We start from the raw sequence: 21376 nt of genomic DNA, 5'->3' as shown, positions 1-21376 counted from the left end.
TTGGTATCTTTTTACAATTTCATGTGATTTTTTTTATTTACTAAGGACAGACCTGTGACCCCCCTCACTTTGGGTTACAGTCAGATGTGCCGTCAGCATGGAACTAATCCATAGCAGGCAGCGACATCAGTGAGGTTAAAATGTCTTTCTTTTCTTTTTACAGTATCATGGGAAAGGGCCAGAATCCCAGGAGTTCTGCAGCGTCTTGGGTTCACATATTTTGTCATTGCTGTGATGGAGACCTGTTGTGCTAAAAAGGATCTGAAACAATACGCGGTGAGAAATCCCTTCTGGTGATCTGCGATACTCACTCTTATGGGAGATTGCATTTGTGGAAATTATTGCATTCCCTCAGGAGGCAGATGGTCTGTTATATCTCAGAGGCTTTTAAGGTAACACCTACACTGCCTCAGAACTTGGCCACATAAGATAGTGTCTCGCTTGTGTACAAAGTTGCATATTGTCATGAAAATAGATAATTAGGGGTTAGGGGTTCTCCCATGAATAAAGAGGCACAGATATTGTTTGTATTTCTCCATCATTTCTTTACTTCCCAATATAATTTCTTTCATCTCAGCCTGTAAGTGACTCACATTAACTTCTGCTATTCTTTTCCCTTTCACATATTTATTGAAGATCTTGCAATCTGTTTTAATGTTTCTCAGTTGGCTATCCGTGTAATCTATTTCATCTTTCTGTTTAAGGAAATGCATGTTCATTTTCAGAGTCATATAGCACAGACTCAGGCCCTTTGGCCAACTCATCCATGCCAGCCAAGATGTCGATCTTAACTAGTCCCATTTGACTCATATACTTCTAAGTCTTTCCTATCCATATACCTATCCAAATGTATTTTAAATGTTGCTATTGGACCTGCCTCAGCAGCTTCCTGTAGCAGCATACAGGAGGTACCACTCTGTGTGAAAAAGTTGCCCCTCATCTTCCCAATAACACTTTCCAGTTTCTCCTTATGCCTTTTTTCCTGACCTAGTGTGTGACATCTTTATTATTTGTCCTCTCACAAAACAGCCTGGAAGAAGTCATTTGACTGAATCTAAAATCCTTGTTCACATATTAGATTCCTCACTAGTCTAGAAAATCATCTCTGCAACTTCCTCTATTTTAATATCCTCTTTGGCATCCTCTGTTGGCATCTAACATCTTTGAATTAGTACCAACTTTAATTTCTCGATAGCCAATGCGGGACTCTAGCATCAATCCATGATCCCTTTTAATTTGAACTTGTTCATTTGTGTATTTAATTGTAGCATTTTGTCCTTCTCATGCATCTTGTGTGTGATTATGATTACATCCTTAGGACCGTATTTGGAGCCCGGTTAGGGAAATACTCATCTACTGGCCTGAGTGGATATTTATCACCATACTGGAATTATTATGGCTGTGTCTTACCTTCCTCCTTCCAGTCCCAGGATGTCCCACGTAAGTTCAATCTGTGCTGGGACAAACAGCTTTGAGGATTCCAAATACCCATGGTATATGTGGTTTATCAAGAAGATGTCCCAGAAAAAAGGGGACAATTGCCTGCTACCTGAGCAACCACACACACCAAGAGTTATTGGGCCTGCTGTTCATGTTTTGCCATTTGTTAATTTTAGTAACACAGTGATTGAGCTCGGGGTCTAAGGTGCAGACAGTGGTGGTGACAGCAGCAGAAACCATTTAGGGTAGTAATGCTTTCTGCTGCTGCTCACAGTTCTACTCATGTTGATAGATGCCTTTAATGGGAAACAATGGCACTGATCCAATCACAGGCTTAACCAACATAGGAGTGTAAAAGATGTGATATTTCAGGGAACAAATATTTGCACACTAGGTAGGTCAACAGATTCTTACGATTTTCTTGGAAATGACTCTTGAAAATTCAGTCCCAACTTGTTACACACAGACTTTATAACAGGTGATTGAATGAGTGCACATACATACGACACCTTTCAGGTTATCAAGGTTCAAACACAACATCATAAGAATGGCAACAGATCCTCATTGTTAACAGAGGTGCCAGCTTTAATCAAGTGTTGAAGAAGCAGGTTTAAGTGTACATAGTCCTGATTTCAAGACAATAATGCCACCATTGGGGCCAGATGACAGTCATCTTTGTAACTTCAAAGCTTTGGTACACATCTCTGGATTGCTTGCTTGCCTGCATCTCCCTGTGTAAACTGTTAATTCAGAATATCAACTGTTAGTTCATTCGGACTTCGCTCTCGGATGTGACTGATCTCAGAGGAGAGGTTTTGAACATATTTTTTAAAGTAGGGAGGAGAGAAATGCTGAGGTGAAGGATGTGAGGGAGGAAGCGTTAAGTGGAAGCAGCTGAAGATAGAGTGCAGGGAAGCACACTAGAGGCCAGAGGTTGAAAGGATGTGGAGGGAATATTAAGATGGAAGTTGCAAAGATTGTTTCCAATCTGAGAAGGGAACGAGAATGTTAAATTCAATCAGATGACTGTCTCCCAGGCTCGCTCAGTATCGGAGAGGACACTTCAGACGTATTGGAGTTGTCACACAAGAGGCCTGGAATATGTCTTTGCATCTCCTGAATAATAGGAACCAGTCACAGTTAATGAAGCAACTCGTCAAACGGATGCCGCCGTGTGTGATTTATACTGCCCCACGAGCCAGTTTAAAAAAAAAGTCTGTCTCAGCACCTCTTCTGTAGCACTTCTGTTCACGTGCTGGGAATTTTGGATGATCAGGTCTCGCGGGCTCCAGTCAGCTGCGATGGGAACTCTGTTTACTTGATGAGCTGCTCCTTTTGATTAATGGCTCATATTACAGACCTTGCTAGGGGACATTAGATAATCATATTCTGTCACACGCAAACGGGCGGGTGGAATGAGAGGGCATCCATCTTCAGGCCTGCTTAGCCCAGAGGTGTGCCACATTTAATTTAGAACTTGTGTTGTGATTTTTTCCCCCTCTCACTCTGTCTCTCACAATATGAAGCCCCAGAGGCTAGAGACTGCATTTGCAAAGAAGGTGAATCATATAGGTGAATTTAACAATAATTTCTAACCTTTCTGTACAAATGAATACTTTGTCATGTCGTTGCCTGAAAGTTTTCCACATTTTTGTATTTTTAACCCAGGAAGATACTGTGTTCTCTGTATCTATGTTGAGTTCACATTCTGATTCTATTGGGCAGCAGAGTCACAGGTTGTGCTTGCTTCTCAAATGATATAATGGGCACACAAACTTTCAATTCTGTACCGAGAATTTAAAGACTCAACATGTATATATATTCTGGTTTATAAATATTTTCAAAGACATTGAAGTCTTCATCACATCAACCTGCTCATTTGGACAGGTTTTCTTTTCAGGTGTCAATGTTATCTTGCCTCTCTCTTTCCCATTCCACTGTAGCTGGTTCCCCAGTCACCGTGGGTAGCTACACCTGCAGAAGATGGACACTTCCTTGCGTTAGGGTCTAAGATAGGCAAGAGCAAATTGGCAGTTAGTTTACTCTCCATCCTTGTGTCTTCCCTCATTTAAAATCTAAGAGCACGGAGAAAGCAAGATGCAGTTTAAACTAAAACAAACGTGTTTGCATAATTCTTTATATTGTGCATAACAGAATCTCAAATGCGGCTTGAGAATTTCATGGGAACCAGATAGCTACTGAACCCTCTAGACTGAAATATCTCTCACTTCATACAGGGAGCAGTTGTTACATTTAGAGGGATGAACACATAATGTTACACAATCTGCATATGTTACACTGCGTTTTTTGTAATGATTTGTTCATGTGCATGACATAGTCCCCAGGAAGCAGGCCCATTGGAAAAAAGACCTTTACAGGAAATTAGAGCTAAACAAAAACTGCACCCTGTGGAAATTAAATCAGATGAAAATACTTTGCATTCTTGATATTTGTTTACCACAATTTCATTTTATAACTATCAGCCCATTCCCTCCACAGATACTGTCTGACCGATTGAGTTCCTCCAGTGCATTATCTTTTATTTATTTTATAACTGTTGTCAGAATAAAGTAATTCCCCAGAAAAATGAAGCAATAGGGAACTGTAGATGCTGAATTCTTGTGTGGAATACAGAGTGCTGGAGTAACTCAGTGGGTCAGACAGCATCTTTAGAGAACATGGATAGGTGACATTTCGGGTTAGCACCCTTCTTCATAGTTCCTTCGAAACACTGGTGCTTTGAACTTCCAAATTTAATTATTTGAGGGTAGACACAAAATGCTGGAGTAACTCAGTGGGATAGGCAGCATCTCTGGAGAGAAGGAATGGGTGACGTTTCAGGTCAAGACCCTTCTTCAGACTGATTGTGGTGGTAGGGGAGAAAGCTGGAAGAGAGGAGGGGCAGCCTATTAAAAAAATCTCACCTGTAACCACCTATTACTCATCAGGCTCTGTCCTGCCCCTCCTCCCCTATCTCCCCACTCCACACAATCAGTTCGAAGATGGGTCACAACCTGAAACATCACCTATCCATGTTCTCCAGAGATACTGGCTGACCCATTGAATTACTCCAGCACTATGTGTCTTATTTTGTGAACCAACATCTAGAGTTGTTTGTTTCTACTTTGTTTTATCCCGATCCTATACAGGTGCATTCATAATGTTTTTCAGTTATTTTGCTGGCACAGTATAAATCTGGGTATATCATTCCACATTACTGTATGTAGTATTTGTCTTAATCCCAAGTCTAGTGTCAATTTCTTAAAAGATAATCCACCTGCACTATTAGACTCCCATGAAAAGAAATAGTTACAGCATGTCAGTTTTATAAGAGTACTTTCTTATGGGTTGCATACAGTAGGAACACTATTCCCAGACAGAGTGGAGACAGCTAGGTAATTCCACTAAAGTAAAACCCAGCAAATGCACTGTTAGTGACAACAATGGTTTGTGCTCGTGCAATTTAAATGTGCTGAATTGCCTCTCTCTATTTTGTTTGCTGGAGAAATATTGCCCTGGTTATCTGGCGAAAGTATTCTACTTTTGCTTAGTCATTATCAATTCTCTCTTTAGTTCTACTTCCTGCACTCATTAAACAGACTATTTTCTGAACCAATTGACTTTGTTCCGAGTCCAATAGATTGTTTTCCTTTAATCCAGCTCCATGCATCATAACACATCCAGCTCATGTCTAATACAGAGTGGGTAATACATAATCTGTGAGAAGTTGGACTCGAATTTATTAAAGTAAACTTCCGTTAAGTTGTAAGATTTTGGATAAAGCATGAGTGGCCTAACTTCCAATTGTGTCTCTAACTGGAAGACATATCTCTGTTGTATTTGGATAGATTAAAGATATTAAAAGTGGACTGCTTCTGATCACTCCATATTAGAAGAGGCATTCTTTGCTCAACCCTGCCTTATGTTACTGTAATTGACTTCACAGAGGTTACCTTGGAGCTGGAGGAATAGGAGATGATGGAATGTTCTCAAATTGTACTGGAGGGGCAGCGGGTTATATTGACAAATGGCTTCTGGGGACAAATCACATCTACAACTGGCCCACGTGCAAGGTAATGTCTCCTTGGTAGTCGTGGACTGCATTGCAATGAATTAAACTGAGATCCTTGTCTGGAAAGTGCAGGAAACTATGCAGGTCGGGTAGGGAGGAGAAGGTGGGACTTGGGTCATTGACACTAAAAATAGCGGAGTCAGGGGATATGGGGAGAAGGCAGGAACAGGGGTACTGATTGGGGATGATCAGCCATGATCACATTGAATAGCGGTGCTGGCTCGAAGGGCCAAATGGCCTACTCCTGCACCTATTGTCTATTGTCTATTGACTCAGTCAATGACCTTTCCTTTTGAATTGGAGAATCTTACATATGTGACATGTTTTCTGCAAGTAAGGAGGCTAAGGGAAGAAGGAGAACAGAAAAGAAGACAGAATGAGGTTTATGATTGGATGAAGGGCAGGATCATTCCCAGCACCCATTGACTGCAAACATGAGACCAGATGTTAGAATTTGATACCAAATCCAATGCGATTTGATGTGTTTCATTAAATAAAAGAGCTGCTTTCCCTCTGTTCAACTTCATTCACTGTCAAATTGTAATCTTGTGCACATGGATTAGAAGCAAGGCAAGTTTGTTGAAGTTTGAAGAAAGGAAATCAAAATGCTGGTGTGACTCAGCAGATCAGTCAGCATCTCTGAAGAACATGAACAGGTGACATTTTGGGCCGGGATTGAAGAAGCTGAGTCTGAAGAAGGGTTCTGACCCGAAACTTGCCTATCCAGAAATGCTGCCTGACCCGCTGAGTTACTCCAGCATTTTGAGCCTTTATTTTGGTAAACCTGCATCTGCAGTTTCTTGTTTCTTCAATTTATTTTATGGAGTTTACCAAGAATGCATGTACCTCAATTCAAGAAAGAAACTGCAAATAAAAACAGAAATTGCATTTCAGGCAGCACATGTGGAGAAATAAACTATAGTTAAATTTCAGGCAGATTAAGTCCCATAGGGTCTATGATGAGTGGTAAATTGAATCCAAAATTAGCTTGCTCATAAAAGACAGTGAGTAGTGGTAGAGGGGTCTTTCTCTGACTGGAGGTATGTGACCAGTGGTATTCCACAAGGATCAGTGCTGGGACCTATGTTGTTTGTTGTTGGGTGAGGGGAAAGGAATGGAGGGTAGATGGAACTAGGTGAGAGTAAGTGTTCGGCACGGACTAGAAGGGCCGAGATGGCCTGTTTCCGTGCTGTAATTGTTATATGGTTATATGGTTAATATATATTAATGATTTGGATAATAATGTCAGTGATTTGATAAGTAAGTTTGCAGATGACACAAACCTTGGTGGAGTTGTGGATAGTAAGGACCATGGAACTCATAACAGAGTCAGCGTAGGCATCTTTGAACAGTACGAGTTATCTCACACTCCTATATTTATCTTATATTTTAGGTGCTGTATCACACTACTGAGCCTTTCGATCCTGAAGGAATCCTGGGAACAATCAATTCCGTTCTAATGGCTTTTATTGGATTGCAGGTAAGAATGATGAGCAAACTTCACCTACATCAATACTTGTTTCAGGTTTAAATTGATATTCCCTAATTCAAAAAGTCCTAGTTTCAGAATTTCATTTCCGATCATTTTCGTAAAACATCCTTCTATCATGAAATTAATTATGTAACAGTGCTATAATGGAAATTAAAAGCAAATGGACATTTCTGGAAAAGATGTGGTGGAGCATTCATACAAATTCTCTATCGAAGTTCGCTGGAAAAAAAAGTTATGTCGGCTTTGTGCAGTAACTTGGTTTCCCCAATGTTGTTTTTCGTGGCTATGAGTTTACAGCAGCAGCCCATTTCCTTCACAGAGGGTACCAAAACTGACCGCAACTTGATATGGATGATTTCTGAGGTCATATTAAAGACATGGTAGCCACAAGTGGGGGATGGGATTGCAATTGAGGCCAGGCAAAATTAGCGAGTCCACAAGATTGAAGTGAGACTGGGGAAATTGTATGACTGCAAGAGAATACAGAGATAAAGTGGCACATGAGTTTAATATAATTTGAAGACAAGGTAAGTGTATGAGGTATCGGAATACCGTGGTCAAAGTAGGTCATGGAAGTGGTGACTGGTGTTCAAGATAAAATAGGTTAGGTGATACCTACTTTCAAGTACATTGGAAAACTTTGACCGACAGGTCAGTAGGTCAGAGCTCTAAGTAAAGAACATCTTTACTGTAATAAATTAATGGAATCATGCACAGATGAGTCAAAAAGGGATATTCAAGATACAAATTGAGCGATACAATGAAAGGACATGGGCATGCGGATTTTAGGCACAGGCAGTGTGAGTTTCGATGTGTCTAATGACCTGTACCTCGTGGGAAGGAGATCCAGTTTTTGAAATGGTGATAATCCATTGCATACGGTGCCGTGTGTTTCGTGCTCAGTATTCCCTCGTGCTCTGTACATGATGAAATGTCTCCTGTGGAAGCTCCCACTCAGAAGAAAATAAATGAGGTGCTGCACTTAATGCCTTTCAGCTGTTCCCCTCCCTCCTACAAAAAAAATACAGACATTTTCTTCTATTCTTCAACACGGAAAATGTGTCCAAGGTAGAGACTTGTATGTATGTTGGTGTCTTTAATGTCCTCCTTTGTGCTTTTAAATATCTAATCAAAGTGGGCAGGATACGGCCAATGCTTGAATCTTTTTTGTTCAGGATAATGTGAAGGGCATGATGTCACAACAAAGCAGACACACAGCCCTCTCCGACCTCGAGCTGCTTTTAAGATTACAATCTGTAGAATATCAGTGCCCTGCGATCACTCCAGGCTATCTATAATAATACATGTCCTGCAGAACATCAAGTAATTGAGCAAGGGACTGATGTCCTGCATCTTCTGTAACCATATTGATGATGCTTCTACAGGAATGAACTGGAGTTCTTGCACATAGAATATCTTGACCTTTCTCGTTGGCCTGTCCATTTAAAATGTGCTTTTAATGTCGAGTAAATGAGAGCCGAGGCCCTCAGCTGAAGACAGGCTTGGATGGATTCTGAAGACAACGAGCTGCACACTCCTTGAGTGGACAAGGTGTCAGAAACATGCACAGCCAGTGAAAAACGGGAACGCCTGCTGAGCTGTTTCCTTTTACTCATTCAGTTCCCAGGATCGGAGTGTCACTGGGAAATGACGTTTATTGCCCTTTCTTAATTGCTCTTGCGAAGGTGGTTGTGCACCACCATTTTGAATTGCTGCAGTTCCTCTGATGAAGGTTCCAGACTTCAGACTCAATGATGATAAGGGACTAATGATTTCCAAAATCAGAATGGTGTGCATCATCACAGGGAATCTGTAGTTGGTGATGTTCACGTGCACTCGATTAGTATTATACACAGCTGGATTGGAAGATGCACAGTTGGAGTATCCTATGGAAGTAACTGGAGTGCATTGTAGATGATGCTCAGTTCTTGATCATCAAAAATATCCCATGACTTGGCCACTGCCGTCTATGGCAATGAATTCCACAGATTCGCCACACTCTGGCTAACGAAATACTTCCTCATCTCCATTCTAAAGATATGCCCTTTAATTCATACTTTACAATAAGAAAAGAAGATCTGGTTCATGTTTGTGGCACAAGAATGGCACAATGTGTTTGGTTCAGGCTGTCTCTGGAAAAAAAAGTGTAAGCCGTTGGACTAGTCAGGATTTGACTGGGTGGAGTTTTATATTTTTAACTGAGTAAACAGATTATTAGTCTATTATCACAGTTCGTATATACACAGTATTGTATAAGTTCAATATACAATACACTGTGTTGTATAAAGGGTCTGTCCCACTTGGGCGTCATTTACGTGTCATTTACGCGACATCATTTACGCGTCACGACACACGACGCGTACGTCGTGACGCGCACGTGATGCGTGCATGGAGTGCATTACGCGCGCATGGTGCGTGGTGACGTAGGCAGTGACGCGCGGTTGTGCGCGGTGCCCCAGGATTTTGGGATTCACGAAATCTTCGCGCGCCACCTGTGTGATGCGCAAATGATGCCCAAGTGAGACAGGCCCTTAAGTTCACAGAGTGAACAATCTACATACAGTGCAGTAATGATAACTAAAATAATATGCGCAAAACCTTTTACAAAACGCCCATTTTGACTCTGAATGCTTAATGCAAAAAGCCTGCATTTCATGCAGTTAAAGTTAATGATACACTTTTCAAGGTTATGGCATGCATTGATAAGCAGTTGTCCAGTTGAGTAATCAACAGAATGTAGTGGGTAGGTTAATGAAAGCCCAGGAAGGGAGAAGCATTGACCGCCAATGTATGTAATGATACTCAATCATCAGCCATTTAAATCAGAGGTAATAGGACTGAACCATTTTACTCTTCGAGCATGTGTCACCATTCGGTGTGATCATGACTGTTTTATAATCTGTCTCCATATTCTTGCATGTGCCACATATTCCTTTGTTCTGTAAAAATCGCAGTCTCAAATGTAAGGTTTACAATTGGACTGTCATTAACTGCAATTGGCAAATAAATTTGTAAACTTCTACACTCCTGGAAGGGTCTTTAACCTGAAATACTAACTGGTTTTCTTTCCACACACACACAAGCTACAATACAATACAATACAATTCAATTTATTGTCATTTGGACCCCTTGAGGTCCAAACGAAATGACGTTTCTGCAGCCATACATTACAAACAAATAGACCCAAGACACAACATAATTTACATAAACATCCATCACATTGCTGTGATGGAAGCTGCATGACCCACTGAGTTTTTCCAGCATTATTTCAGTTTTCTAGTATCCAAATCATGGGTCTGACACAGATGAATTTACAGCCTATATTTTGGTGGAATTAGTTTGAGTATATTGGCCAAATTAAGGTTATAGTTCAACTGAATGGTTCATATTCAGTTATAGAATCAAAGATATTGTGACATGGAAGAAAGAAGAGCCTATTTAGCCAATCTATTTGTGGTCTCTGCTTTATTCTTTTGTTTATTTATCTGGGTTTTGCCTGCCAGAGCATTGTTTATTGCAACCACTTTTCTTCCATACAAAGTAACAGATATGCTTTCATAGAACCTTGGATTATTTTATTCAAAATCCACATGCTAAAGCTGTGTATAAAGTTGTGGCTGGATAAAATAATATTTAAAAGTATTTCTTGTTGTTTTGACAATAATTCTGAGTAGTTTAGGAAGTTGTGGTTTTAAAGCACTAGAAGGGGTGGGAATTCAGTCTTGTTCACTAACACAACACACTCATGAAGATGCGACGACATGATCAATTTAAAATTCATTTCAATGTTTTCAATGGAATCAAATTTTGGAAGTGGTCTATAATATGTAGCCACCATTAGAGTCATGGATTGATACAATGTGGAAACAGGCCCTTAGGCCCACTCACTTGCCCACACCGACCAACATGTCCCGGCTACACTAGTCCCACCTGCCCACGTTTGGTCCAAATCTCTCCAAACATGTCCTATCCATGTACCTGTCTAACTGTTTCTTAAATGTTGGGATAGTCCCAGCCTCAACTACCTCCTCTGGCAGCTTGTTCCATACACCCACCATCCTTTGTGTGAAAAATTTACCCCTCAGATTCCTATTAAATCCTTTCCCCTTCACAAACCTATGTCCTCAGGTCTTCGATTCACCTACTCTGGGCAAGAGGCTCTGTGCATCTACCTGATCTATTCCTCATTATATTGTCCAATTAGCGTTTATGACCAAAGGTTCATTTCCTTTCTGTCTTCAGAGAAGGATAGAATTGTTACATGGTATAGAAACAAGGAACTGCAGATGCTGGTTTGGAATTGTTTAAAAGAAAACGTTACAGCATGGAAGGTATGGAAGATCACCATTCAGCCTGTTGTGTTTGTGTAAGAGCAACGCAGTCTGCTCTTCTCCCCCTCCTCTTTCTTCTCCACAGCTCAATAAATTATTACCTTTCAGATATTTGACCTACTCCCCTTTAAATGTTACAATTGGATCACTCCTGCCTCTGGTGGTGCAGTCAAGGCCTTACTATTTGCTCTTTAGATGAGTTTCACCTCATGCCATTTCTGATTCTTTATGCCAAGAATCCTCATTTTATCTCAATAAGAGTAATTAATTATTACTATTATGTGTGGCTGATTTTCCATGGTTGTGAATGTGAAAGACAACAAACAAAGGTAAGTTAATTATTTTTGTCCTTTCTTACATTGTATACGAGTCTGAAGAAGGGTTTCGGCCCGAAACGTCGCCTATTTCCTTCGCTCCATAGATGCTGCTGCACCCGCTGAGTTTCCCCAGCAATTGTGTGTACCATTGTATAACATATGTCTGGCAGTCAACCACAGTGTGAGCGTTTCCCTGCTCCTGCTCATAAAACTCGTCATACCCTCATTTATCTGAGAATGAATATTCCTCGTCCATGCAGATTTTACCAGCAAGAGATTCCAGACAGATAGTGTCATTATGGCTGATATTTTGTGAAGAATTTATGATATCATTAACTCGGGGTTAAAGGTTAGAGAAGATATGGCCTGCCTGTGACACTGTTGAGATAACGTAAGTGGTTCACCTTTTTTTAATCTCAGTGCGAGAAGTGATTGAATTAATATTTCAGTTAGCAAGGAAGTAACAAATCAGTAACCATCTGTAAACTGAAGACATTAGCCAATGTTTAAAAATCAAATGCAAAAACAGAGCAAGAACTGCAAGCCCACAGATTGATTTAGCCTTTGTACAATGTAGTGTTTGCTATGAACAATGTCCTTCAATGCTGATGGATGGATGAAGTCCATGAACAAGCTTAAAATCTGCCCTAAAGATCTGACAGGAGTATCTCTGCACGCTGATGATAAATTACATGCAACATTTTTTGACAGAGGTGTTCTCTTTCACTGAATCGAGCCCAGGTCAAAATGATTGAAATTCCAGCTCTAGCTGAAGTCCTTAGAAGATCGGCGAATCGGAGACGTCTGCAGCATTTGATTAAAGTAAATAGCCTCCGCCATGTTGTGCATTTGTTGTATGCAACCGAGATTGAATTTCCACTCCTTCAATTTTGTAAACATGATCCTCTCCCAAATAAGTGGATATTAATCTTATAAACACTCAACTGACTTTGGATCTGTGACTATGTAGCCAGTGTGTTTCACATGTCCAGGACTTCTGAAAGGATTCAGAGGTTTTGCTGAACACATACGCTTGGTCCACCAAGGACTACTGGATCTCCCGGTTGCTGACCACTTTAACCTCCCCCTCCTGCTCCTATTTCTCCTCCCCTCCCCCTTATGAAGTGTGGTGTTGTATTTGTCTCAGGTAGACAAAAATGCTGGAGAAACTCTGTGGGTGAGGCAGAATCTATGTATTTGTCTCAGTAATCTCCTATGATTTAAAAAAAAATCTGCTGTAGTTGCAGTACTTGAGGAATGCAGTATGAAAAAGAACTATATGGACCCATGCACAAAATTCTACCAACGTTGCAGGTTGAACACATCAGGATAGAAATTACACATAATTGGCAGAGATAATTCTGTTGCAACTTGGTGACTAGTTTTGTCAGTTCGTTTGGTTGTGTTAAGGTGTCATGATCCGAGTTTTGCTTTAAGTTTCCTGTGGGCATTTTATTTGCACAGTTCATTTGCTTTTGTTTTGCCAAATGCTTCTAGCAAGAGAAATCTTCCCCTTTTCCTGTGCTTACTTAAGAAGTTGGAAAGGAAGTTTAATCTTATAATGGGTAAAATAGAAATACTTAACTTTTGAGAATTGATTGGCAGCTAATCGCAGATACTTCACTCAATTAAATTGTTTAGTAATGGTCACCTTGTAGTCTACACAGCTGCAAAGGCAAAGAAAAATGTTCCAAAGAATGTATCGTATATCCACCTGACTTGCATTAGCTGCTCCGCTGTCTGCACAAAACTCCCAATTGGGCCCAGCTGCCTTCTGATGTCACTGGGTCTGATGGAGAATTCCCTGTACATCATCCGGAATATGGAGAGACGCTTGCAAGGGAGAATTCCACAACGCAATTTAAAGAGACAGGTACACCGTCTTTACTAAAAGGCTTTCAATCAGTTGTCACAAGAAGAAAAATAATTGATTTGCCTATGGGAGATACGCAATTTAGAACCAGATAGCACTTTGATTTAGAATATTTGCACTCAAGGCATTGTAACTGCAACAAGTAGTGAATATTACAAGAGAATTTAAGGTAGACAACCTTTCTCAATGCACTTGTCGGGTTTGAATGGGACTTAGAAAACTAGAAGAACTTGTGAATCTTACAAATAATCTCCTGCCAACTGCAAAGATTGAGAATGCATGCATTGATATATGATCTTATCACTTAAAACATCTCAAGTTGAGCACACAATTTAATTATACAACCTTATAATATATACAATCTGCATTCTACAAGCAATGAGATGAATGACCTGCTCATTCATCTTGGTCGGTTTCTGGGCTGTGGACGATATGTGGGAAATCAGAATGACAGCCTGCAGTTAGCCTGAAGCTATTAACAAGGTGGGCGATTACACATCATTACATGAATTTACATTCCAGAAAAAACCACTCCATGCATTTCAGTCTTTGTGCTCCACATATGTTTGCTCCCATCCTGATTTTAAAGAATTTAATAGTTCCCAATTGTTGAGGAGCAACATTAAATGTTGTCCTTTTTGGGGAACTCTGGATTTTGGCAACCTAAACGTGGAGAAATACAGGTGATTCAGAGATTCCATGTGATAAAGATCAAGAAACTGTACCATTTAAAGTTTGTGGAAACCCATAACAATAGTATAAAGCGATGACCACAAGGGTGGAAGGTTTTATTTTGGCAGATGCTAATTTAGAAACAAATGTTTACACTTATGGCACAAGTGGAACAGAGTAATTCCGAGTGTCTGCAGACTTGAGGAGATTAATATACTCAGAAATTTGCAAATGGACACAAAATGCTGGAGTAACTCTGCAGGACAGGCAGCATCTCTGGACAGCAGGAACAGGTGATGTTTCTGGTCGAGACCCTTCTTCAGACTGGTGAATTTGCAGCATTGGATAGTACATATATCTCAGCTCAATAAAGGGTCAACTATTTCACTTTGCATCCACCAACAATAGAACACTGAAAATACAAATCTGTCAAAGATTTCAATCCCACCTGTACTGTACAAGCTTTTGAAACTGTATTGCCTTTATTAGAGCTCACACTTTTTGGATGCTGTACTCTTTCCTTTGACCCCTGTTCCTCTTATAATCAGTGTCTACCTTGCACTGGTAACTAATTACATGAGCACAAAATCATCTTTTCACATCCAGGTACTGTATTCCAGGCAGCATATTATTTCAGTTTTGTTAATTACTGAGAATCTTTCCTTCTTGTTTCTATTAAATGCAATTTTAACATCCATCAGTATGGTGACTAAAGTTCCCTGTTAATCAGAAGAAAAAACTTCAGAGGTGAAATAACTATACAATAGGAGTAATAATGTATTAAATCAAAGCTTGATTCAATCAGGTTTGATTATGTTCAATCATGTAATTGCACAGGGAATGGTGAATGCTGGATAATTATGGAAAAATCCCTCTCCATTGTATAGTAACAATTGAACCAGCTGCTGTGAAACAAAAGTTAATAGGAGTTTTGGAAGTTTCAAAAAGATTGCAAGTGCTTTTGTAAAAGGAGTTGCTTTTTTTTTGGTTATAGAATATAGAACAGTACAGCTCAAGAATAGGCCCTTCGGCCCATTACGTTTATGCCGAACATGATGCCAAGACCAACTCTTATCTGCCTGCATGCAATCCATATCCCTCCATATCCTGCATATCCATGTGTCTATTCAAAAGTATCTTAAATGCCACTCCTGTATCTGCTTCCACCACCTATTCCTGCAGCGCATTCCAGGCACTCGCCAAACTCTGTGTAGAAAGAAACCTTCCCTCGCATCATCTCCTTTAAAATGTCCTGCACAATGTCGTGTTTTGCTTGCAGTCGTCTTCTTTTCACTGTTTTGTGGAATTTATGTGTGGTTTATGTATAATGTATGTTTTTGTAGTGTAGCCTGTGCCTTATGATGCTGCTGCATACTGGACTTTAACTGGATCCTGTACCTCACCATGTTCGTGCATTTGACAATAAACTCAACTTAACTTTATAGGATCCAAATTGTATGACCAAAGGAGCAGGAATCAGTTGCCTTTACCTGTGTAGGAAGGAACTGCAGATGCTGGTTTAAACCGAAGATAGACACAAAATGCTGGAGTAACTCAACTGGACAGGCAGCATCTCTGGAGAGAAGGAAAGGGTGACGTTTTGGGTCGAAGGGTCTCGACCTGAATCGTCACCCATTCCTTCTCTCCAGAGATGCTGCCTGTTCCGTTGAGTTGCCTTTACCTTACTATTACAAACTAACTGCACACAATGCAGGTTTTGCTTGAATAATCTGCACTTTTATTAGAACTAACATGTAATTATTTTGCAACCCTCCCCAAAAAAAATGCAATCGCAAAATGCAATATAGATTTGCAATATTGTATGACTTTATTTTTCTAGATTATGGTTACTGGTGCAGTCAGGGTTTTGAAACCATTCTTCCCATGATAGCCATTGATAAATACATTCAAATACAGAGCAGCTGGAGCCATTCGCAGGGAAGTCCTCAGAAGTAGCCAGCTTATTAGAAAGCTGAAATTTGTCAATCAGCACCCTGTTATAAAGGATATAATGAAATGGATGCTTTTCAGGCTGTTGTGACTTGCTTTGGAAATGCTGATGGTTGGTGGTGAAATGTCCTGTGATTGATGATGGGTTGTGGCCTTAACAGCAGCTGGTGACCATGTGCTGTTCTCGTCCTCCCCAGCACTTACTGGAACACACAAGTTTAGAAAACTAACCTTCATCGCAGCAGAGTGCACGAACCTGTCAATCCACCTTTCACTCACATTAATAAATATTCAACTCTACAACATGCATTAAAAATATTAATTCTCTATTGTACTTTGCCCAGATCAAAGACAACACTTTTCTTTTCAATCAGTAATGGATTCCTCAACCAAATGACTTGGTGGGCAGAGATTTGGCCCACCCTGGATGTGGGATATTAAGAAACCTCTGCTTGAATTTATTTCGGACTGCATCCAAACACAAATACAATTTATTGCGAAAATTGTGAATGGGATAGGTTTGGAATTGCTCAAATACCAGAGTTAATACAGCGACACAACTTTTACCTCTGTGCAGAATTATGCTGCGAAGGTTTACAGTAACTCTGGGAAAGTACAGGGAAGGAGAACATTTTTACAACTCTTTCAAAGAGCTGGTCTGGGGTCAAGATGCTGATGCCACCCGCTACACTGCAATTCTGCAGTGACATTATTCAACGCAGGTGAACAGGCATTGTTATGGATATTACTTGACTAGCCCAGCCCATGTTGGACACTAAAATAAAATAGTGGGTCTTTCATGTTTCCCTAATCAACTAAAGGTAGTGTTAAAATATTTTGGCATCTCTAGCAATACTCCACTCCCATGGGATTGTATTGTAGTGCCAGCGCACACTCAGTTTTTGAAGTAGGGCTTCAAACATTAGCAGTACATCTAAATCTTGGCCACACAGATATCATAAATGAGTACATTTCTCACAGGGAAAGCGAGTGAATTAGTTCATTCAGCTTGCTTTGAATTATAGACACAAAAAGCTGGAGTAACTCAGCGGGACAGGCAGCATCTCTGGAGAGAAGGAATAGGTGACATTTCGGGTCGAGACCCTTCTTCAGACTGAGAGTCAGGGGAGAGAGAAACTAGAGACATGGAAGAGTAAGGTGTGAAAACGAGAGATCAAAGGGGATGGAGAACCAAGGAAAATATAGAATGGATCATTGTTAGCTGAAGGGAAGGTGACAATGAGGCATACAATCAGTAAAATTTAATCAGGAGGACAGTGAAACTAGTCAGAGAACTAGGATGGGGCAGGGATGGAGAGAGGGAAAGCAAGGGTTACTTAGAGAAGTCAACATTCATACTGTTGGGTTGTAAGCTTTGAATAATGTTATGGTCCTTTGTAGATGGAATACCTCCTACAATATTTTAAGGAGAAATTTCTGCAGGAGGAATGAAAAGCTGTGCCAATCCACATATTTCTACATCTCTTGTTACGGCATTTGTTTGGAAGATATTTAAACACTGTTGCACAGTAGAGTTTAAGAACATTTTGGTTTAAATTACGTAATTGAACCTATAAACTGTGTTTTAAAATGATTGACCTTAAATTCCTGCAATGCTTAGATACATGACACACGAGAGCCTTGTTGCTTTTCTTTTCCTGCGGTTGAGATAATAGGGTTTACCTTGGAAACGTTTGTATTGATTAAAGCTAAGATCTATGATGAAAAGATCTATTTATCCTAATGGTTATAAAAGTCCAAAACAGTTTGGACAGTTTTACAAGGAGAATCTGGTGAATTACTCTTGGCAATAGTTGCCTTTGAGACCAGTATTATTGTAATATATTGGATATTATTCAGTCAATGTCTGCTTCCCATTCTTAATAATGTCCTTAATGTTAGACTACACACACAATATATTGTACATGTAAAAACATAATTTACTCAGTGCCTTTTGCAGCCCTTCCAGGATGTCCCAATGTGCTATACAGACAGTGGATTCTCATTTCATGTGCAGTCACTGTGTTGTCATAGTTTATGGTATAGATCAAATAATGAAAGACCTAGATGGAGTGGATGTGGAGAGGATGTCTCCAGTAATGGAAGAGTCTAGGAACAGAGGACACAGTCTCAGAATAAAAGGATGCACCTTTAGAATGAAGATGAGCAGGATTTTTTTTTGTCAGAGGGTGGTGAATCTATGGAATCCATTGCCACAGATAGCTGTGAAGGTTGACATTGGGTAGTTTTATAGCAGAGATTGCTTGGTGTCATAGGGTCTGGGGAGAGGCAGGAGAATGGGGTCGAGAGGGAAAGATAGATCAGCTATGATCAAATGACAGAGCAGACTCGATGGGCTGAATGGCCTAATCCTGCTCCTATGTCTTATGGTCTTATGTTAAAAATCTTTATCTCCAATCATTGTAAGATGGTTCAGTCTAATAACACACCCACTGTGTACAAAATGCTTCAAGCTCGACCCAGAAGCGTAACGTCACATCAGTTGAAGACTACAATTGATCTTCATTCTGATGTTATGTCATCGGGGAATCATTGGTTAAATATAAGTTCAGAAAAGACATTTCGTTCTGAGACCATTTACCATCTGTATTGCCAACAGCTTAATTCCTTGAAGGAAATACACCGCATGAGAAGCTAATTTAAATAAAATTTCCACGTTATTCTCTCCTCTGTTTTTTACTCATTTCGCTCTTCGTTTGATGAGAAATTCTATCTCTGAACAGAGCAACTCTTGATTAGTCATGAAGATAAATACTGCAATGTTGAACACATGAACTCATATCCCAAAGCATTCAGGATAAAATGTTTATGGGAGCTTGGTGGTAGGCTCACTTTGGTTTGGGTGAAAGCTCAGGCATTCTGTTTGAGTGTTTTCTTCTCTGATGTATTTAATATTATTTGAGGGGACTATCTACAGCCTAAGTGGCCTAAGTGGAAGCTAAACCATGTGACTGGGTTACTGGCCATGCAATGGTGTGGCCCTTGCTGCAGTTATCTCACAACTCCAGCAACCTGGTTTGATCCTGACCTTGCATGCTGTTTGTGTGGAGTTGGGTAGTTTTCCTGTTACCATGTGAGTTTCCACCAGTTTCTTCCCACATTCCAAAAATGCAGTCTTCACATCACAAGATTAGAAATTGTTCAGCCAGAGCTGAACACACGTCTCGGCATCTGCCTACAATGGTGTCTTGCGCTTCTTGTGCTTCTTGTGCATAGTGGTGGAAAGATTGGTGGAAACAGGGCGCGACGTGAACGCTCTTTCTTTGACCCCAAACATGCAGTAATAGGTTAATTGGTGCTGTGAAATTGTCTCTAACACAGTGAAAAAAACAAGACCCCAGTGCAAAACACAATTAAAAAAACAAAACAAGCGGATGATAGTGTGAGGCGTGGTCCATTGTGTTCTGTTGTTGGGGTAGGGTTGGTTGTGTGGGCTGATTGCAGGAAAATAGCAGTTCCTGAACCTGGTGGTGTGGAATTTCAGGCTTCTGTACCTCCTGCCCGATGATAGCAGTGAGAAGAGGGCGGGTGGTATGAAAGGTGCCTTATGGAGCCTTTAATTCACAGGTGCGGAAAGAAATGCATTTTATTTGTGGATTTTGGCTGTGTGTGATTGACAACTGCAGGCTTGCAGTACGCTACTGTTCTCGTGGGAAATGAATGCAACATGTTGATCCAGTAATGAGTAAACTTCCAGGCAGAAGTTAGTTGCTTCCTGTGCGTACCAACATTACCATTACCATTACCAAGGTTGGCTAAATTGAATTTCACGCCTTCGGTAGAAATACTTACAGGTAAAAATTGTCAAGATAATTGTAATAAAAACTGAAAATGGTAAAAACTTCCAGAAGTGTTATTGACCTGAAATCTTGGCACTTTCTTTTTTCCAAGGCAGCTTTCTTACCTGCTGAATGTCCCCAGCACTATCTGTTTTTTATTTCAAACCTGCAGCTTTTTGCTTTTCATTCACAAACCTCTATTTTTGTTTGATCGATGGTTTAACAGACAGACACCTAATCTTGTTGTGGTGTCAGAAGTCTGTAGTTCCAGGTCTACTGTGAAATTGTGTCTACAAGCAGGAATGGCATGAAGGGGAGCTGCATACTGAGCATATTTTGCAGATAAAGTGTAAAACCAAGGTCTCCTAACCAACAACCAACACATCTGTCTGGCTGTCTAGTTGTTTGTTTATTTATTTTCTTCCTCTTGGACTATTTCACCCATTTCTCCCCTTCCCCCTCCCCCCCATCATCTTCCACCTATATTTCTTCCTCTGGTTTTACAATTTCCTCCTGTTCCATCCTTCACAGGTTTTGTCTTTTCAGCCTTTGTCCAGCCACCTGCTAATCTAAACCCCCCTTCATCTGTATCCACCTATCACTTGCCATGCTCTGTCCTGTCCCCAGCTGGCTTTGAGATTTTCCCCCCTTAAGGGCCTGTCCGACTCAGGCTATTTTTAAGCGGCTGCTGGCGACTGTCAGAGTCGTAGCAGTCACTGAAATAACGGCGACTGGACCCCCTTTCGACATAAAATTTGAAATAGAATCATTACTTTAACAACAAAAAAAAACCGAAGTCAGCACTAGCGACAACCTACGTTAACCTGGCGACAACTACGACAGCACCTATGTCAGGAGAAGACAAGCTACGCTCATTGGCACCAAACCCACTGTCGCTGACTGTCTCCGAAATTTTTTCAACATGTTGATAATCCAGCGGCGACCAGAAAGACGCTACGACTCTTTGGGCGACTGAGGAGACGACTCACGACCATACAGGCGACAACCCGGCCACCATGTGGCGGCAGCCTAGTCGCCTAAAAAATTGCCTAAGTGGGACAGGCCCTTCTTCTATCACAGTTAGTGTGAAGAACCTGACCTTCAGCGATAATGAACAAGATCCAAAATGACACACATCCATGTTCTCCAGCGACGCTGCCTGACCCACTGAGTTATCCAGAACTTTGTATTTTTTTTAGTTTGAGCTTGCTTCTGCAGTTCTGGTCCAGCATATTCTCAGAAAGCAGTGGGATCCAGTTCCTGTTCACTTTTGGCTCTCTATCAGACTGAGACAAGGCGTTGAATATATTAATTGGACACAAAAGAAGGAACTAAATCCCCCCCCCCCCCCTTCTAAAAGCTTGCAGTATGATTATTAAAAAGTCACGAAAAGAGAAAGTAAGTGAGCATTAGAACCCCAGTCCAGAGT

At 40.6% G+C, this 21376-nt stretch overlaps 1 protein-coding gene across 1 annotated transcript in view; it reads left to right on the top strand.

The window, feature by feature from the left end:
* The window catches only part of LOC116966482 (heparan-alpha-glucosaminide N-acetyltransferase-like), a 110103-nt gene that overhangs the window by 70908 nt on the left and 17819 nt on the right, over positions 1-21376 (top strand). Inside the window, exons 7-10 of the mRNA XM_033012765.1 lie at positions 164-276; positions 1319-1440; positions 5387-5513; positions 6906-6992. Coding sequence (XP_032868656.1) covers positions 164-276; positions 1319-1440; positions 5387-5513; positions 6906-6992 — 449 coding nt within the window. The remainder of the gene's footprint in view (positions 1-163; positions 277-1318; positions 1441-5386; positions 5514-6905; positions 6993-21376) is intronic.

This window comes from Amblyraja radiata, chromosome 37, assembly GCF_010909765.2.
Source record: "Amblyraja radiata isolate CabotCenter1 chromosome 37, sAmbRad1.1.pri, whole genome shotgun sequence".
NCBI classification, from domain to species: domain Eukaryota; kingdom Metazoa; phylum Chordata; class Chondrichthyes; order Rajiformes; family Rajidae; genus Amblyraja; species Amblyraja radiata.
Note: the sequence above shows the minus strand (reverse complement) of the source record. Positions and strands in the feature narration are given on the sequence as shown.